The sequence below is a fragment of the Mustela nivalis genome (assembly GCF_964662115.1).
Source record: "Mustela nivalis genome assembly, chromosome: 11".
NCBI classification, from domain to species: Eukaryota; Metazoa; Chordata; class Mammalia; order Carnivora; family Mustelidae; genus Mustela; species Mustela nivalis.
The window spans coordinates 62,982,470-63,002,730 of NC_139030.1; the positions used below are offsets into that span (position 1 = coordinate 62,982,470).

General features: G+C 34.3%; 1 protein-coding gene across 3 annotated transcripts in view; it reads right to left on the bottom strand.

The window, feature by feature from the left end:
- The window catches only part of GALNT13 (polypeptide N-acetylgalactosaminyltransferase 13), a 534,707-nt gene that overhangs the window by 168,075 nt on the left and 346,371 nt on the right, over nucleotides 1–20,261 (bottom strand). For all 3 annotated transcript variants that reach the window (XM_082690946.1, XM_082690944.1, XM_082690945.1), the window contains one exon: nucleotides 18,056–18,173. In XM_082690946.1, coding sequence (XP_082547072.1) covers nucleotides 18,056–18,173 — 118 coding nt within the window. The remainder of the gene's footprint in view (nucleotides 1–18,055; nucleotides 18,174–20,261) is intronic.

The window sequence follows — 20,261 nt, forward strand, 5'->3', positions numbered from 1 at the left end:
ACTGAGTGGAGACCCCAATAACTACATGATAATCCTCCTTAGTGTATCTTCAATATCAATAAATATTTTAGAAAAATGGAAGGAAGGAAGCAAGAAAAAAAAAGAAGAATATGATACAGTCATTAAGAATCTAGGCTTACAAATAAGCAAGCAGAGATTTTCTAGTTCTATCACTATCTGTGCAAAACTTATTTAAGTCTTCAAGGCCTCCATTTTCCCTCTGAAAAATAAGGATATAACAACTACTTCCTAAGACCCTAATAAGATAGCACATATCAAGCTTTGTGCCTGACTCTTCCTTCATAGGGCAAGATGTAAAAGGTTATCTGTATATTACTTAACTTTTATTGTTGTTGAGGGAAACCAGCATCTGTAGTGAATCAGCTTATTTTTGCTCTTTAAAAAAGTGTTTTATTTAAACTTGGTAAGTTTTGCCTCTTACTGGTATTGCAGTATTAACTTCCAGGAGTTTAGGTACACAGTTCAGAGTTTAAAAGAACAGCCAATTAGTTTCCAATTAGAACACTACATTTCATTCTCTGAAAATATTTTACAGTGTCTGAACAAACAGTATAAACTGAATAAAACATGATGTCTCATTCACAAGAGCATGTGCTGTCCGAATTACTTTGCATCACAGAGCATATCTGACTGTTATTTTCCAGGCTTCCGACAGATTAATATTTGTCTATTGTATCTCTCTCAAGTAAATCTGACCATGTATGAAAGGCAAACTGTCCTTTTATCCACAGAGGATTGAAGCTAGCCAGTTACTTGTTTTCTTTCCCAGATATTTTTATGAGAATCTTTTGATGATAGAGAAGGTTATTAATCAAAATGTAAAATGCCCATTGCTCATTTGATTATCTACTTGATTTTCTTCCCCCAGCTAGAAGACAATTAACTAACATACATTATTCTTTTCATGTTTTTTGGCACCTACATCAGTGACATTTTAATTAAGGTTCATAAACTTCATAAGCTCCAGCCCTGCAATCTCAGTTCTAGTGCTACTGTTTCTAATTTTACAGCTGTTGTGCCAAATTCACGCAGCTGCTTGTTTTTATACTAATCTTTATCCCCCAGTGCCAGCCCACACACATACTATCTCTGGCACAAAGTCACTGTTTAATATGGCCTTAATGACAACCACAGCAATCTACTGTTGAGGTCACGGAGCACTATGGTTATAGAGTATAAGTTGTATCCTAGCTCTGCCATTTCCTAGCAGGGTGAACTTGGTGACTTCATCTTTCTGTGCTTCAGGTTTCAGGCAGTAACATGAGACTAGCAGAAACGACCTCAGAAGGTTCTTGTGAGGATTGAGGCTGATCAGTGCTCCTAAAGATACTTTGCCTTTATGGGGAAAATGGATAGAAATGGAGCAATAGGTTCATTAAAGAGGTTATCACAATCATCTAGGAAAGTAATGATAATGACCTGGACCAGATTTATGGGAATGGAAACAGAGGAATGTAGTAACTTGATATAATTTGGGGAATGAGAATTAAGAATTACTGTCCGTGCTTTCCCTTATCTAGGTTTTCCCTATTAGACCCAACATACCATTTTCTTCTGGTAAACAGTCCTCAAGTCTGCCAGCTTTTGTGGATCTGTTTCTACAGCTTCATAGCAGTTGCTACTTAACCACCTCTCCCCTTGGAGCTCTCAATTCTATATAGTCATTTAGTAAGATGTTCTTGTTTGTGTGCGTGTGTGTGTGTGTGTGTGCATATATATACACACACATATATATATGTGCATGTGTATTTCTGTGTATATATACTATTTACATATATTAATCTGATCTCCCCAGGCACATTATTATCTCTTTGAGAAGAGCATCACATGTTTCACTTTATAAATTGAATTTCATCATCACATGAAATTAAAATTTACTTCGTAAAATTGAATTTCATCATCCCATGTTTTACTTTACAAAACTGGCATAATTCGCATATGGTGAAAAAAATCAGAACTTAAATATACCATTTAATCAGGGTTTTCAAGGTTTAAAAAATGTATAGCTGCTACTGGTGCTCAGTATTGACTGGCTTATTAATCTATTATTCATATTAATTGAGAGAAATCTGTAAAATTACACAGCATACAGAAAATGTGTCTACTACAAGATGGAATTAGAAACAAAAGTGATTTTTTTTTTTTTTCAGTTCTGGCAAAGGGAAACTGAAACAAGAAAGTGATGATTCAATTTTCACAGTATTTCATTCTATTTAATGTTTGTTTGTAATAACCCCTCTCAGCACTTCAACTCTCCACCTTGTTTATACATATTCAAACAGACTGATGACAAATTATTTAATTTTAATAACTGAAACAAAGTCTAAAAGGACTTCATTGAGATCCTGAAGGCACTTATGATCCTTAATGGATTGGCACAAACAAAAGAGATCTAGAAGTCATTATTTAAAAGCGGTGGGTACAAGGGGGTACAGTAGGCATTTTCTATTCATTCTTGAAATGAAATTTGTCAGTTATTCCTCACACTTGTTTTGATTGGGGTGATGTCTTCTTTAATTGGTTGGTTTGACTCTTGACTTCATTTTCACTTCACAATGTAATTGGGGAGACCCATGTGGTCTGGAAGGGGGCTCTAGAGCTGGGGTCATATCTGGTATCATAACATCTCAAGATAAAGACTCTTGTAAATCAAACTGCTGTGGTCTTTAAGTGTGTACCTGAGTTGCAAGAAATCACAAAGCTAACCTGCCCAAGGAATGTATCCAGTACTTGGTAATTTAACGCTTAAAACAAAAATTATTGTTTGGATAAAAAAGAAAAGATACCAGATTTGAACTAGGAAAACTGTACTCTTGACTTGAAATCAAAACAAACTGATTGCAGAATTTTGAATAAGTCACTTAATCGTGAGAGTCCTCAGAAAATTTATATGTAAAAGAAAAAGAACTGAACTTGATAATGGCTAAATCTTCTTCCAGATTTCTAGGATTCAGACTGGTCTCTTTATATGGAGCATATGACCACTTTTCGATACCAGATTTTTCTTTTTATTTTAAGGAAACATGCATACAGAGAGGGAGAGGGAGAAGCAGGCTCCCTACTGAACAGGGAGCCTGATGCAGGGCTTGATCCCAGGACCCTGGGATCATGGCCTGAACTGAAGGCGGATCTTTAACTGACTGAGCCACCCAGGCGCCCCTAGATAACAGACTTTTAGATAGGAATAATACATCTCTCTAAAATTTAATGAAAAATTTCCTACTCAGGCATGCTGACTTGGCTTTAGCTGTATTAGAAGTACATGCTGTATAGATGTAATTCTCTGAACATGAGCAAGTATGAAAGAGAGAACACTGTAAAACTTATGAGGCAATCAATGTGGTTTCTTCCCCCTCAGATCTGGGAGTTAGCTATTTTAGAAAGATCGTAATTGTTATAAAAACAAGAGAAATCACAAAAGTACTGTTCTCTCAGAGAATGAGAATTTTTCAGGAAATCACTATATAATAAAGTAATTTGAAGATTTTATTTTCATATTGGCATGAAATATAGACAATTCTGAGTCAAACTTATACTATCTCATATATCCCATCAATTTGGTACTGAAATATCCAGTTATAAGATTCTAAATACTTTCATTCTTGGGCATCTTGAATCTGTGATCTCTTTTCAACTTGGAAATGAATTTCCCGAAACCCCTGAGTTTGAAACGAACCCTTTTATCCCTACTCATTTTCTATGGGACCTAACATATTAATTCTAAAATAAATTTCTTTAAGGGACGTCTCCCAACCCAGCTTTATCTTTTTGCTTTGCCAAAGACTTAGCAAATGACTCTTGGGAATTAGGGGTAGGAGGGAGGGTGACAAGAGTACAAGGGAGGCAGAGAAAAAGAAAATAGAGCAGAAGAATAGAAAGGTGTGCTTACACTGAGTGTGGTTTGAAGTGGGAACTGTTTTGAAACAGAACTGAGACAGTTTGTATATGAACCAATGGGTATCAGAGGTATGGTGTGGTGAGAGTAGTGACAGACATGATCTAACTGTCCTTTCCACTGTCCTTAAATTCAAACACCCATCCCCATCATTCCCAGCAGTTAAAGTACATAGTGGAGATATATATATAGATATATATATATCTATATATATATGGCAACATTTTGTAAGGTACATTCTACTATCTATTACTTTTTGCTTTTTGCCTCTCAATGACTTTCTTTGCCTTGGAGCTTTCTGACCTTCAGAATTACCACACATTATAACTACTGTATTTCTTGGTGTCAGGAGAATTTTACTTGTCATTATTCCACATCTTATCAGGGCTGCTGATATTGAAGAAATTCCCAATTCTCCTTTAGATCCCGACTGTGTTATGGCAAATCTTCCATCTTCTGCCTAATGACATGTATGAGTAGAGCAGGCAAGAAATGAACATAAAGCAGCCTACCGGATATTGCAAATGCTACGTAATATAAGGTGGTTCTGCTTAAGAAAATTAGCGTCTAGCTTTTCATATTTACAAAAAATATTGCTTTTTATATTAGCATAGACTGGTGCAAGCAGATAATTCATACAAAAAAAAGAGAAATAAGATGTGAGGCAGTCATACTTTTTCATTTTTCAATTATTAATAATTTTAAAGTGTAATAAATTCTAGAGGTTTTGGAAGTAGTCTCAGTGCATTCTAGGGGAATATTAACCAAGACAAAAGTAGAATTATTGGAAGTGTGCTGTCCGCATTGTACAATTAATCCTATGAATAAATCTTGATTGTGAAAAAAAATTGTATGTAGGTGATATTTTTGAGAACTGGATGGAAAGGGTCTGTGATTTATTAAATGATATTTGGGTCAGATATTTTGCATTTTACACTGGTGTCCTCCCATGTCTGATGATCTGATTGCCTGTCAGATAACAGTAACATCTGCCGCTTCTAGCCACAGAGAAGCTCGTGACAGCTGTGTGATGCTGCCCTAGAATTCATGCCAGAACAGTCCTCTTTGAATATCAGCAGACCACCTGGGTACCCAGCTGCAGTGTGCGACAACATCTCCTGCTCTCTTGCAGATGCCAGACATACTTAAAAAGAACTTGGGTGGTGTGACGGAAGAAAACTTGGTACCTCAGAAAGAGTTATCCTTCAGCGAATCTCCCATCTAAAAACTGTCCATCTCACCTGACTGTGGGCATAGCATTTTAGTTTAAATGAAATTTCCTGTATAAATGGGAATGTGGTCAAATGCTTTTCCAATGTAAGGCCCTGGGACAAACCTGAGAGGAAGAAATAAGGCCTCCCCTCTCAAGCATTTTTCTTCAGGCCTTGGCTGGTGTCCATTCGGCAAATATATACTAGCCTTTATATTGGTGTCAAGCACCATGCAGGGCTCTGGGGCATAGAGGAAGAATAAAAAAGCATGGCTCTCTGTCTTCAAGTAGCTCACAGCCCATCTAGTTGTGACTGTTAGTACAGGACATATTAAAGTCCAGTCATCAATTTGCATCTGACAGTTGAAGAGTAGTCTCTCATGCCTACAAGAAAAGAACTGTTTTAAGAGGTACTTATCCTAACAGTAATCCTTTCATGGACAGAATTTTCTTTTCCCAGTTTTTAGTCAGCAAGAGACATTTTGTTTCTTGACAAGGACCTGAGACATTTTTATAGGAAGCTATAAGTTTTGCTTCAGATAAATACTTACCCTGGAGAGCCCATATAAAGCTCTAATGCTATCAATGGAAAACTAAGATTCCTTTCCAAAAATCATCTTACAAGCATTTTTTTTTTTTTTGGCCATAAAAATGCTTAGTGAGATAAATGTGAAATATATAAAAATATCCATATTGATGTCACTTCTAGCTCTCATTACAAATATCCATAAGACCCATTATGAAGGAAGATAATATTCTACTTTGACAGTTTTTGGACTTTTAAAAATAAATTGGTAGTAGTCAATGTTGGCTATCTCATACTTTAAAAGAGGAGTGGAGAACTAACCACAAAAATCACCACATTAGCTTGATACTTTGCTCACTTAACTCACAAACAAGGACAGTGCTGTTTGGCAAAGTTTATTTGACCAGATACAATGTTAAAGCACAATGAAGGTAAGTTCCCAGTCTCTCTTTTCTAGAATTGCAAGATGTCATTCTTGTGACATTTAAAGGTTTTTTAATAGAGAACATCAATGCTCATTAAAATGCTTGCTAAAGAAGATGTGTTTATCCAAACCTTGCTCCTCTTAACAAACCTCGATATCAAAACCATTGTCTCTCTGGAGAACTTTTGCCTTTCTACTTTTTTTTGAATTTAAGAACAGCTGACCTGACTTTCTATGCATTTCCACCTTGAAACATCTCACACTGCCTTAGTTTCTTCTTTAGGAAAACGAGGAAACTTTTCTCTTCAAAATTAAACCCTGCCCTTGGGATGTTGAACTCAGAATAAAGGAGGACTAAACAAGGAGCAGAGGACATGGGGTTAATGTTCAGCCCTGCCAATTTCTAGCCGCATGACTTAGTTTCTTTGAAATTCAAAACCATTATTTAGAGAATTAGACAGTAATGACAACTCACCCACAGTATTCTGGTAAGGGCACAGGAAAACATGATGAACATAAAACTGGTACAAACTATAAACTGTTGCACAGATGTCCTTTAGTATCTATAATATTTTTTCAGCTCCTGTAAGTATTTATCTCATCAATTGTGCCTTCCTCTTTCTTCTTCAATATCACCTACTTTTTCTAATAATACTTCCTATCAGCTTATATTTTATGACAAAATAAAAGAACAACAAATATAAAATAATCAGTTTTATCATATTTACCCTTCACGTTACTATGTGTTCTCTTTCCTACTTACTGGGAAACTTCTTAAAGTTTTTCTTTTCTCTACATATCTTCGCAATTCAATTTTCTTCACAACTTATATTCTAGTATCTTGATTCTATGGTCTGCAACTGCTCATAAAGCTTTTGACGGGCTCTCATTATTCTTTCTTGCTTCTTTGCAGCATTTGACACTGTTGACAATCACCATAACTTTCTAAGTTTTTGTGATATATATTTGTTCTGCTCTGACAGCCTTGACTTAGCATTCAGTTTCTCTTTTTTTTTCTCCCGCCCCTAAATGTTGGTGCCACCTAAGGACATGCCTTGCTATTCTGCTCTCCCTATTTTCTTTCTTGGCAAACTCATCGATTCTCACACGCTCATTTAATTATAAATTCTGTAACGCTAACTCTCAAATCTGTCACTTTCCCTATACTTTACCTCGACACTGCAACACATTTCCAGCTTCTTCAGGTACATCTTTAACTTTCCATGACCTTAAAGAGCTAATAGTTCCCTTCTGTTCTCCAACTGTAAAAAGAAAATTTGTACTTTCTGGGGTTTTTCTCATGCAGGGTCAGAGAAATGATCAAGGAACGAACCTTACATCAGTCCTAATTACTATCCAACTACATTATTACAGAATTAGTGTGGGGAAAAATTTATTTAAATCTTCTCATGTTAATTCAAAAGTTATAGAAGGTATCGTAATTACTCAAACCCCAATAGCTTTGTTTGGCCAATTAAAAGTTATAGACTATAAAATTAGATGGCCAGTATTTAAATATAAACACAAAGAATTTGGTTGATCTCTTAGAGAAAAAAACCAAAAAATTAGAATTGCATATTACAGGATTGTGAAGTAATGGAATGAGTAGAAAAATGTAGTCAAACCTCTCATAATTGAAACAGTTAATGCAGAAATATATTTTAGCATTCAAGAAGTGCTAATAATTCTATACCAAAATTTGATTTCAATTTTATCCTATTTGCACTGTAAACCAGTGAGCAGTTTTATTATAAAGGATCTTAAGGACTTTTAACTCATCAAGTTTGAATTTTTGCAGACAGAGAAGGAGTATTCATTTGGATTTATTTTTAAAGGGTAATTTAAAAATTACACATTAGAAGTCTATACCAAATAAATTTAAATAAAAAACTTAATGAAATTTAAAAAAATCTACTACTACCTTTTAAATAATACTTAAAAACTCAGTTTTACTGGTACTTAATACTCAAATTGTGAACAGTTGGATCAAAGTCCTCCCTCCACATTATTTCACACCTTCAAAAGAATCATTCCTAGTATCTAGAATGTTATTGCTGAAATCAGTCAGCCTTATTTAAATAAATGTCATAATTGGTTTCCTTTTTTAACTACATTTTTGGTTGACTAGAACAACAGTAAAACGATTGGTAGTCATGTACTTAAGATAGATATCACTAAGTGTGACAGTATAATCATAGCTTAAGATGTTGCACATTTATTGCAGTGGTTACCATAGAGATTTAAATTTAGCTCTTTAATAAAAAGTGCATGAATTCAATTTTGAATGCATTAATTTTGGCTAGTAAAGAGCATTAGGTTTCCCAACTGAATGCGCATATATAGAAACAAGAGTTTGGGAATTCTGTCCTAGAAATCTTTAAGGGATCAGATATAGGTATGTAAAAATAATTGGTTCATTTCATCATTTTTAATGAATACTTTATTAATTCTGTCACTTGAATCCCAGTTCTGCAAAATACATATTTCATGAGTTAGTTACATGTTCTTCATGTAATTTTCAAGAGAGAAAACATAAGGTGGGGAGACCAGATACTTTAGCCTAAACTTAAGTATGGCTGAAAGCACAAAGGAGCACCATAAGAGTATACAGAGAAAACAGAGCTTGCTGTTTTCTAGACCCTGTTCCTCTCCTGCCCTGCTGTCTACACGACAAGATCCTTGGGTTTTTAATTTATAAATTATTCCCAGACTATCCTAGATCACAGAAATTTTTCCTTCTTTTGAACTTGATGCACTTTGTATCTGTACTTTCAGAGAACACCTAGACCATACTGGACTTTCTAAGACAGAGGAAGAGCTACATCTCATATATACTACCTACAGTGTCTAATGCAGGTCTAAGTATGTAATTATTATATTGATTGATGGGTAAAATGAGGTTAGATTGATACCTGGCTGTTATAGAAAGGTAATCTGAAGTATAATGCAGACATTATCAAAAGCATTAAAGATAAAACTAATTGGGGAAAAAGTTCCTCATATTTTAACCCATGTTGAAATGCATTATAATCACATGTATAAAAGAATTCTGTAAAGTGCTATTAAATGTAAAGCCTCATCAACAAATAAACTCCTCGAGAGCGTGGCCTGGCAGCCTGTTTTGTTCATTTCTATATCTCTACCTCTAGTAGCCAGTATACTGGTTAGTACATAGCAGGTACATGTTAATTATTGGCTGAATAAATCAATCAATCAAATATTGTTCTGAGAGAATAAAGATTTCTTAACCCTTGAGAAAGAAACCTTTATGTCCCCAAAAACATTAGGATATTTGTGATCCTAAAGATTTAGAATGTGAGAATATGGGTGCCTGGGTGGCTCAGTGGGTTAAGCCTTTGTCTTCAGCTTTGATCATGATCTCAGGGTCTAAATTTATTTCTGCCTAACAAATTATTATAACTGATATTTTTGCTTGTCAATATTTGAACTGTATGGGCATTTCTAGATAGTTCTTTCCTTTTTTTTTTTTTTAAGATTTTATTTATGTATTTGACAGAGAGAGAGAGATCACAAGTAGGCAGAGAGGCAGGCAGAGAGAGAGGGGGAAGCAGGCTCCCTGCTGAGCAGAGAGCCTGATGCGGGGCTGAAGGCAGAGGTTTAACTGAGCCGCCCCATTTCTTCACTTTCTTTATATACTGGCAAGAACATGTAAACTATAATCCCCCAAAAGTCTACAAACTTTTTGCCTCATTTACATACTCTTCTGCTCGGTAAGAACCTTTGCCTTTCATTTTACCATTATTTATTATGTCAGCTCTCATTTCCTTTCCACTTCGTTGCTTGTGCAATTTGGAAATAAATGGGATTTCACATCATAAGACATTTCACTTGGTTATATCCTTCAGATAAATATACCACTGTTTTCATTGTGATTTGGAAGAAAAAGAAAATTGGGGCACTTAAAGAACATTTATTTCATCTTGCTGATTAAAATACTGGTTATTGAAAAAATAGCTAATATTTTTAAGGTAATGAAAACAATAAAATTAGTATTTCCATAGTACAGTACAGCTTATTAAAAATTTCAATGTCTCATTTAATCCACACAACTGTCCTGAGAGATAGATTGTTAGACTCCCATCAATAGGGTATTTTAAAGTAACTGGACTAACATATACTGAGAATCTAAAGTATATAGGTCTACAGTTGACTAGATACCATCCACACATTTTCTCTTCATTTCTTTCTCCTTGGTGGATCCATTCAGAGAGACAGAGAGAAGAGAGACAGAGAGACAGAGAGAGAGAGAGGGAAAGAGAGAGAGTTTGTATGTGTGTGTAAATATTTTGACAGCTTTACTGAAGTATAATTAACATACACTGAACTGTGTAATTTAAATTGTATACCTGACACCATCATCACAATCAAGATAAACGAATATATCCATTACCCCCAACTGTTTTCATGTGTCCCTTCCTTCTACCTGCCGCTTCTCTGCCCTGCCGATACCTTATTCCTAGACAGTTTATCTGCTTTTTGTCACTTAAGGATTAGCTTGCAGTTACTAAAATTTTATATGAACTGACTCTTACAGCATGTAAAGTATTTTGTCTGATGTCAGTATGAGTCAATGCAATTATTTCAAAATTCAAAATGTTATATGGTGTTATCAATAGTTCCTTTATTTTTCTGAGTAGTATTCTATGTATGGACATACCATAGTTTATCTATTCACCTTTTATTTATTTATTTTTAAGATTTTATTTATTTATTTGACAGAGATCACAAGTAGGCAGAGAGGCAAGCAGAGAGAGAGGAGGAAACAGGCTCCCTGCCGAGCAGAGAGCCCGATGTGGGGCTCGATCCCAGGACCCTGGGATCATGACCTGAGCTGAAGGAAGAGGATTTAATCCACTGAGCCCCCAGGCACCCCTATCTATTCACCTTTTATGGAAATCTGGATTGTTTCTGGATTTTGGCTATTGCAAATAAAACTGCTATGAACATGACTATACAACTCTTTGTATGGACATATGATTTTCTTTCCTTTGAGCAAATACCTAGGAGTTGCTAAAGAAATCTTGAATAAAACCATGTGCCTGGGTGGCTCAGTCGTTTAAGCAACTGACTTCTGCTCAGGTCATGATCCCAGGGTCCTGGGATGGAGCCCCTCATTGGGCTTCCTGCTCAGTGGGTAGCCTGCTTCTCCCTCTCCCACTCCCTTTCCCTGTCATATTAATAAATAAAATCTTTTAAAAAAAGGAGTAAAAATGCTTTAGAGTTATTGTTACCATTTAGATTTCCACCTCTTTTGCATGTTCTTCCAAATTCTTACCAACACAGTCCTTTTTGATCATAGCTATTCTAATAGATGGGTAATGTGATTTCACTATGGGTTTAATTTCATTTATCCAGTAACTAATAATATTAAGGATTTTCTCATGTGCTTACTTGCCATCTTTTAGTCTGCCTCCGTGAAGTATCTATTCAAATCTTTGAGTCATTTTTATTGGGTTGATTCTTTTTTTTTTTATCACTGAGTTTTGAGAGGGCTTTTATTTGTTGGTTTGTTTGTTTTTGGACACAAGCCCATTATCAAGTAAATTATTTGTTGCCAGTTTCTTCCTCTCAGAAGCATATTCCTTCAGTCTCATCACAGTGGCTTTGAAGAGCAAGCAATTTTCATTTTGATGAATTCTAATTTGTCAATTTGTACTTTTATGGTTTGCTTTTCAGAGGTCAGAAGTTTTTTCTCTTATGTTTTCTTTTATAGTTTTATAATTTAAGTTTTGCATTAATTTTTATATGGTGTGAGATGTGGATCTAAGATATTTTTGTCTACATGGATAGCCAGATGTTCTAGCACTGTGTACTGAAAAACTATCATTTCTCTACAGCTTTGTTTTTATTCTTGTAATGCCTGTCAAGCTTTGCTATTTGAGTAATCCTGACCTCATAGTTTGAGTTGGGAGGTAGTATCCCTTCTTCAACTTTCCAAAAGTTTGTGTAGAAATGTTCTTCTTTTGCCCAAAATATTTGGTAGAATCCACCAGTGAAGTCAGCTGACAATAGAGTTTCCTTTGTAAAAAGTATTTCTTTTTAAACTACAGATTTCATTTCCTTACTAGATATTGGGGTATTTGCTTCTTATATTTTTTTTCTTGCAAGTATTGATAGTTTGTGTCTTTTCAGAAAGGAGTCTACTTTACCAAAATTGTCAAGTTTATTGTCATAATGTTAACAGTGTTATTTTATAACCTTTTAAAGATCTGTAGAGGCCATAATAAAGTTACTTTGTTCATTCTCAATATTAGTAATTTGTCTCTTCTATTTTTCCTATTAAATTCGGCTAGAAATTTATCAGTTTTATTGATCTTCTCAAGGAAACAGCTTTTGATATCACTCCTTTCATCTAAAATGTCCTCTTTTATATTTCATAATCTCCTCTTTAAATCTTTGTTTTTTCCTTTTTCTTATATATTTTGGGGTTACTCCCCTTTTCTCTATTTTCTGAAGGTGGAAGCTAAAGTCATTAATTTGAGATCTCATTTTCTTCTTTCTAATACACATGTTTAGTGCTATAAATTTCCCCTAAATATTACTTTAGTCGTACCACAAACTTTAATATGCTGTGTTTTCATTTTCATTCAGTTAAAAAATATGATTAATTTCACTTTGACTGCTTCTTTGATCCATGGGCTATTTAGAAGTGTATTATATAGTTTCCCAGTATTGATCTTTCCCCATGCTCCATGAATCACCCTGGCTGCAGAGTACACAGGCACTCTTGCTGAACCTATGTGAGCATTGTGTAATGAGACCTCTAATCTTGCTGATGGCTTTTCCCTTAATCTTCATTGTTGTCTCACACATATGCACTGATCAGCACTCAGTATTTCCTGAGTTCTCTCTGTGCAACTTTCTCCTTTCCATATTCTGTCCACCAAATTATAGCTGCCTAGGTCTTCCCAAACATTTGGCTTCGTCTTTTCAACTCAGGAGTCAGCTGGGATCTGCTGAGATCCCCCTTCTGTAGCTGACATCTAGACACTTTCTCAAGGCCATAAGCTGAGGCAAACTTAAAGGCTCTCCTTTTTCTTTCCCCTCTCTCAGACCACTGTCCTGCATGACCTGCTATCCAATGCCTTGAAACAATTATTTCATATATTTTTTCCATTTTTGATTGATTTGGGTGTGTTTGTGTGTCTCTGTGTGTGAACCCTGTACCTGTTACATCAAGTCTTGATGACACGTTTTAACTCAGTGTTTTACTTCAATAATATGAGTATGGGTAAATGTTTAAAGGATGTCTGTAGTTATCTTAAAGGATGTTGCAGCAGTCTAAAAAGAACGTTTTTTCTTTTTTCTTTTCTAAAATGTAATCTCTTTTCTGGGTAGGAGTTTTGGAACCACATCTTGACTAACAGAGCAGAAGCACTTTGTGTAAGTATTGCATATTCTTGTTTTAAAGGGATTTTCATGTATAATCTCTCATTTGATTATCTGTAGTCAAGGTCAGATTATTAAGGCCATGGTTGTTACTAAGTGATGCTCAGGAGTGTCGTGACTTGCTCTTGCGCAGCTTGCAACCACTTAGAAATAACACCCACCATATATGACACACTTCATGTGTGGTAAGTAGGGTGCTTAGCTCTATCTAAACAACCTCATTTAATCTTCCCCAAAAACATATCAGAAAAGTATTAGAATTTTCCTTGTTTCATATATAAACAAACCAGAGCTTCGAAGACATACTACCTTATCCAAATTTATACAGCTGGGAAGTGCTCCAGCCATCTTGAACCCAGGTGGCCTGGTCCGCATTCTTAGAACCACTAGACTACTTCTCATAGAAGTGAGATGATCCTCTGACTATCTTCTTACTCTCTTTTTCCATGACCTCAATTGGTTCAACAATGGCAGATTTTTTCATTTTAAAATGGACAAAACATTGTCCACTCTTGGGAATACTGCTCTTGTGTTATTGCTCATGAAAAGCAAGAACTTTTTTGGATAATGCTTATTGGGTAGTACTTATGGTGGCATCAGGAATATCGCTTAAAGATAGATGACTCTTTTGATAGGGGTAAATTCATACCATACTGGGTTCATTCTGTCATCAGTTATATGGATACTCATTTCTGAGTTCTTCCTATTTAAAATTTCAACCCCTACCCATCTCTAACGTCTACCATTTCATATTCCTCTTCCCTTATTTTTTCTCTTTAACACTTACCACTAAAATTTTAATATATTTATTTATTTTGTTTACTATTTGTCTCCACTAACATATAAGTGCCATAGGGACACAAAGTTTTGTCTGTTTTGTTCACAACTGTATCCCTGACAACTAATGAATAAGAACTCAATAAACATTGGCTAAATAAATGAACATTTATGCTTAAACAGTATTCTTAAGATTTACGTTATTTTGATTGTTATATAATGGAGTGGAGAGCAATATATGAGACCAAGTTTTCAGAAGCATTAGGATGTACCTGTACACATTCACACACCTATTGGATGTGTATCATCAATTCTAAGAGGCTAAAGCCTGTAAGAGGAAGATAAGATCACTAGATGAGACAACCATCTCAGAACTGTGGAGGAAGATTACATTTGTTTGTTAGCTCCTCCCTTCTCTCTTGATAATACTATCAGCTGTTAAGACTGTCATGTTATGAAAATATAAATCTTAATGGAGAAGTAGTAATATGATAGTAACATAGCCACTCGTCTCAGAATGCCGGAGTTCAATTCTCAGCTATTCCACTTATAAGCTTTATAAGTATTACAAGTCACTATTATTTTATGCTGAAGATATTCATCCTGAGAAGTCAAGGGATTCTTCAACCCTCTGAAACCATATTCAAATTTATTGTGTGTAAGAGGTAAGATGTATCTTTCTTAGGAGGTCTCTAGTTTTCATCTCCTTTTCAACACCTCTCCGTACTTACAATACTTAGGGTATCAAAAGCCAAGTGCTACTGTTATAAATAAATCTACACAAATACATTCTTTTGGATTATCTTGAACTCCTTAGCACCAGATAAAATGCTAATATTTTATAAGCTCTTAATTTTTCCATGGTTTTTACTTATCCCACCTGAACAGACTAGAGCTACAAAATATTAACTTCACTATTATTTTATTCACCTTTTCACAATGGAGGTTGAGTGATTTCCCTATACTAATATGACAGAGTCAAGAAAATCTCATACAGATTTTTTAAAGATAAATCATCGCATTTTACTGTCAATAATACCTACGTATCTCTCTCAAGGAAATGTGGTTCTTGGAGAGTAAAAGCATCATGCCTTATTCATTTTTGAAGCCTCAGCATCTGAAAAGTGTATAGCACATACTACATGCTCAACATATGTCTGTTGCATAATGACTGACCCAGATATTAGCCTCAGGTTTTCTGATTTTAAATCTTCAACATATTATCATTTCATTAGGTCACATATCTTTTCATGAAATTATTCTGAAGGGAGAGTCTCGTTTTTTTGTAATATACTGTCCTAGCATTTTCTCTTACTCAATATCTTCCTTAGCTAGAGTATTAAATATCAAAAACACATTTACATTCAAGTCATAGAAAGAGAAGAGTCTAATAGAAAGCAAAATAAATACTTTGTTTCTGTAAGAAGTATATGGAAACTGAAGCCAGTGGTTCATTTAAAAATATTCAAATCAGTCACTTTTTATGGTAGTCTCCCCTTATTCATGGATGGTATTTTCCAAGCCCCCAGTGGATGCCTGAAACCAAGGATGGTACCAAACCCTTTTTTCTATATATACATACCTACAATAAAGTTTAATATATAAACTAGGCATGGTGAGAGCTTAGCAATAATCATTAATCATAAAATGAACAATTATAAGAATATACTGTAATAAAATTTATGTGACTATGTTCTCTCTCTGAAAATATATTATTGTACTGTACTCACCCCTCTTCTTGTGATGATACAAGATAATAAAATATCTACATGATGAGATGAAGTGAGGTAAATGATGTAGGCATTGTGACATAGCATTAGGCTACTACTGTTGACCTTCTGACAATACATCAGAAGGAAGATCATCTGCTTCTGGATTACAGTTGACCGCAGGTAACTGAAACCGCGGAAAGCAAAACCACATATAAGGGGATGTTACTGTGCTTTATTTCTTCGTAATTTCATACAACCAATCAAAACTAATCTCCTGTGTCATTTTCCAGGGATCTGATCATTCCTACAGCCACCAGTTGCATTCACTCTGTCTGTCCCCCTGGTATCTGTTTCACCTACCATATTCCCCAATCCTCCTTTTTGGTGCATTTATGTATCTGTTGCCTTTTCTGATCATGTTCTCCTAGTTTTTCGTATTACTCCACTAGGCTGCTCCCTAACATAGCTTTCAATTAGTTGGATAGAGAACATCCATCTGATATGGAAGCTATGTGATGAAAGTAAGGGGAGTCCACTGGCAGAGATTCAAGCTTAATAGTTAAGGGGAAAAAAAGTAGGTAATAGGATCAAAGATAATAGCAATATTGCTATATTGATTTTTTTCCTTGTATAATCCCAGCACAACATAAAAGAAACATCAGCTAATGAATGGGTAAATACTCTCATTCCTACATCTCAGGGCAAGAGAAAATTTTTTGTTCAACTTTTGAATATACTACCTTCCTTCATTCCTTGTTTCCTTCCTTCCTTCCACTCCTCTGTTCTTTTTTTAACCGTTATCTCTTATTTTCTGCACTTTGAGAACTACACCAAGTGAAAAGGATCCCCAAATGTCCCTAAAGGTTATGCAAAGATATATAATGTGCCTGATGTCAAGAAGACATTCCTGAGTATGGTGCTAAATCTCGTGGGGCAAGTTCTAATCTGACTGTAAGTGCATAAGCAAATATGGAAAGGACAAAACTCCATTAGCTAATGATGTTCTCAGACATTTGGCTATAAGGAAGGTTTATAGGCAAAAAAATTGTACAAGAAGGCCATTCTAGTGGTTCTAAAATAATTCAGATTACTGAGATCCACCAAATTCCGCATTACATAAATTCAAAGTAATTCTTATTCTCAAATTTTTACTTTTCTTACACATCATATAATTATATTTTGTTAGTGAAAAACAAACTTTACTTTCTAAATGAGAAACTAAAAGTTATAACTCTTGCACTTCACAGATAATTATATCTAAACTCTAATAATCTTATTACATAATTTTGGCAAAATCAATACAGTGTTTTGAATATTTCATGTTAAATTCTACAAAGAAAGAAAACAACAGTGTTATTAACTTAATTCATTTAAAAATAATAATATATGTGGTTTGAAGAAAAAACAGTATTCTAGCACTTATCATCTGTTAGCATGAAGGCACATTTATGTGTCTGCTTTTTAGATTTCTATATATAATAAAATATAAAAATTATTCATATATTTTCCAATATCATATGCATGAAGGATTAATCCTTAACTTTTCATTTGCTTGGAAGGCCTTTTAATAAGTGAATTTGCATTATTCAAACTGATTCATCAAACACTAATGTCTATAATTGTGAAATCAATCATGCTACATGCAGAATTATCCAGAGTTTCTTTGATCACAGGTTATTCTTAAAGGTATTTGAAAATAACCTCAGGTAGCACCTGCAAATTCAGGTAACATAAATACTTCCAAATTTCAGTTCAAAAACACAATGTGATTTTAAAGGGTAATGCTTTATTTAAAAAAATAAAGCCCTTCTTTATTTCAAAAACTGAAAGCCCTAATGTCTTTGCACATGAATAAAAGAATTATTTTTGAAAACTTTAATTTCCCATTTAATAGTAAATATTGCATGCAAAAAGACTCTAGCAAATCTTCTAAATAAGTATCAAAATGACCAACTGATCAGTAATTTGCATCACTTCACAAAAAAAAAAAAAAAGATTTGACAGTAAATTACTGGGTCTGTATGTGCATGCTACAGCATAGTGTGTTCAGAGTTAAAAAAATAAAGTAAAATGGAATTACCCTAAAAGACATTTCAAGATTCTCTCCACCCCAGATATCCATTCCTGCATCGTAAGTTCCTATCTCTTCAAAGTAGTTTCTGTCAATAGAAAATAGGCCACCAGCCATAGTAGGGGTCCTAGTTGAAAAAAACAAAAAGAAAAGAATATTTTTTGAAAACAATGTGTGGACTTTAATGAGACTATAGCAAATAGTTTTGAGACATTTTAAATAAAAAAAAAATAGTACTCAAAAATCTCAAACTGGAAACATAAAGCCAAGGAGCCAGAGGTTTTAAAATTGGTAAGCAGCATTTTATTTCACATTTTCTATAAAACTAAATTTAGATTAGTCTCTATTTTTCTTACCGGTGATAAATAGATAATATGGAAGGTACACTGACCACTTAAGAGGGAGGCATCTATATTCCCTCTGAAAGGCATAGTGAAGAGAAGTTAGTGTTCTTAGCCTTACCAGTTGTGATCTTTTGTCACCTAATTATACATAATTTTAATGTGAATTCTAGAAACCTGTGCGAATGGTTTCTCTATGAAATGATCTATAATCTATTTAAATATAAAAATATTAAACACTATAAAATGTTTATAGGCAATAAGTATCTAACAATAGATACAGAAATATTTTTTTAAAGAGCTTTACATCTATTCACTTATTTTTCTCTTTACTCAAGTAAAATGATAAAGTTAATCACACAACCCTATGGATAGACATAAATCCCATTTGATTAAAAAGAACATTTTGCACAGCATCTAAAACTTTTTCCTAGGAATAAATGTCTTTCGACTCTCACATTTGAAATTTCTCTATAGGAACTATGACATCAAATGTTAAGTTTATACAGGATTACTTAATTAATTTTAAGAGATTAATCAAAGTCAATGGTTAATGTATGAACTATGCAAGTCTTCCTATATAAGCCATATAAATTGAAACTAAAATAGAAAATTCTAGTTTTTCACAAAAGGATCTATCTATACTGACAATTATTATTTTTTAATGTTAATTGTTAGAAGAGAGGTTTTAAACCTTCCTAGCACATTAGAGGCCCCCGAAACACCTTTAAAAAACACATTTCCATGCTTGGGTATTGCTCTCCACAGATTCAGATTTAATTGGCCTGGGGTGGGGCGCCATCTTTCGTAATGCGTAAAGTCCCCTGGTGATTCTAATGTGCTGCTGAAGAGGAGAAATGCAGATCTAAGGGTTTTGGAATGCTCATCCAAATAGTCTGAGATTGTGGGGGAAAAAAAAACAAGAACAAACGTTGTTTTTCTCAAGATTATATCCTCTTCTGCCATAGGATATGCTCCTGTCCTCTAACTGAACAATGTAGTTTATTGAAAAAACACCAAATAATATTGTACTTGGATACCGACCATATTGCAAAGTTCTCTATTTCTCCCAGTGCTCTCACTCTTTTATACTCAAGCAATTAACTGTCCATCAGCTGGAGTAGCAGAGCCTCCTTAGTCTCAGAACTATTTTATTACTTCTGGTCTTGCTGCCTTGCTATCATGAACAGTATCATTGACCTTCTGAGTTATAATGAGAAACACTAACACAGCCAAACAGATAGTAATTATGGAGTAGCCACGACCCTCACCTGATTGGGGTTTTGAAATTCTGCAGTAATAACTATACAAGGTGTAATAGTGCTGGGTAGTCCATTTAATGAAACTAGGAACAAAAATTGCTGCAATTATCTTATCATAATGCAACCAAGTGCTTAAGAATGTTAAGTGATGCATTTTTAATGATCAGTTCAGAGTGCCTACCCACTTCTCTATTTACTAATCAAGTACTGATGCATTTAGCTTAAATAAATGCATTGAATTTCATTTTAATGTTGGTCATAATTCCTACAAATATATGAGAAATGTATAATAAATGACAAAAATAATTTATATATTTAATCATAAGAATGACTCAAAAGTTTCACTTATGCTTAAAAGGTAACAAAAATAAGAACATAAAGTCACAATTCCTCAAAAAAAAAAAAAGTCCTTTATTTTCTGAAGACAGATGCTTCTAGGGAGAGGGTTTATTCTTTTTCTTTTTTTTTTTTTTTTTTTTGGATTTGCAATGTTAGCTCTCTCAAACAGTCCAGAGACTGTGCCTTATATAATATCTACAGCCATACCTAGGTGTTATGCAACATGTTCTATTCTAATCTAAGTTAACTCTTCTGTACTGTCCCTAATGAATT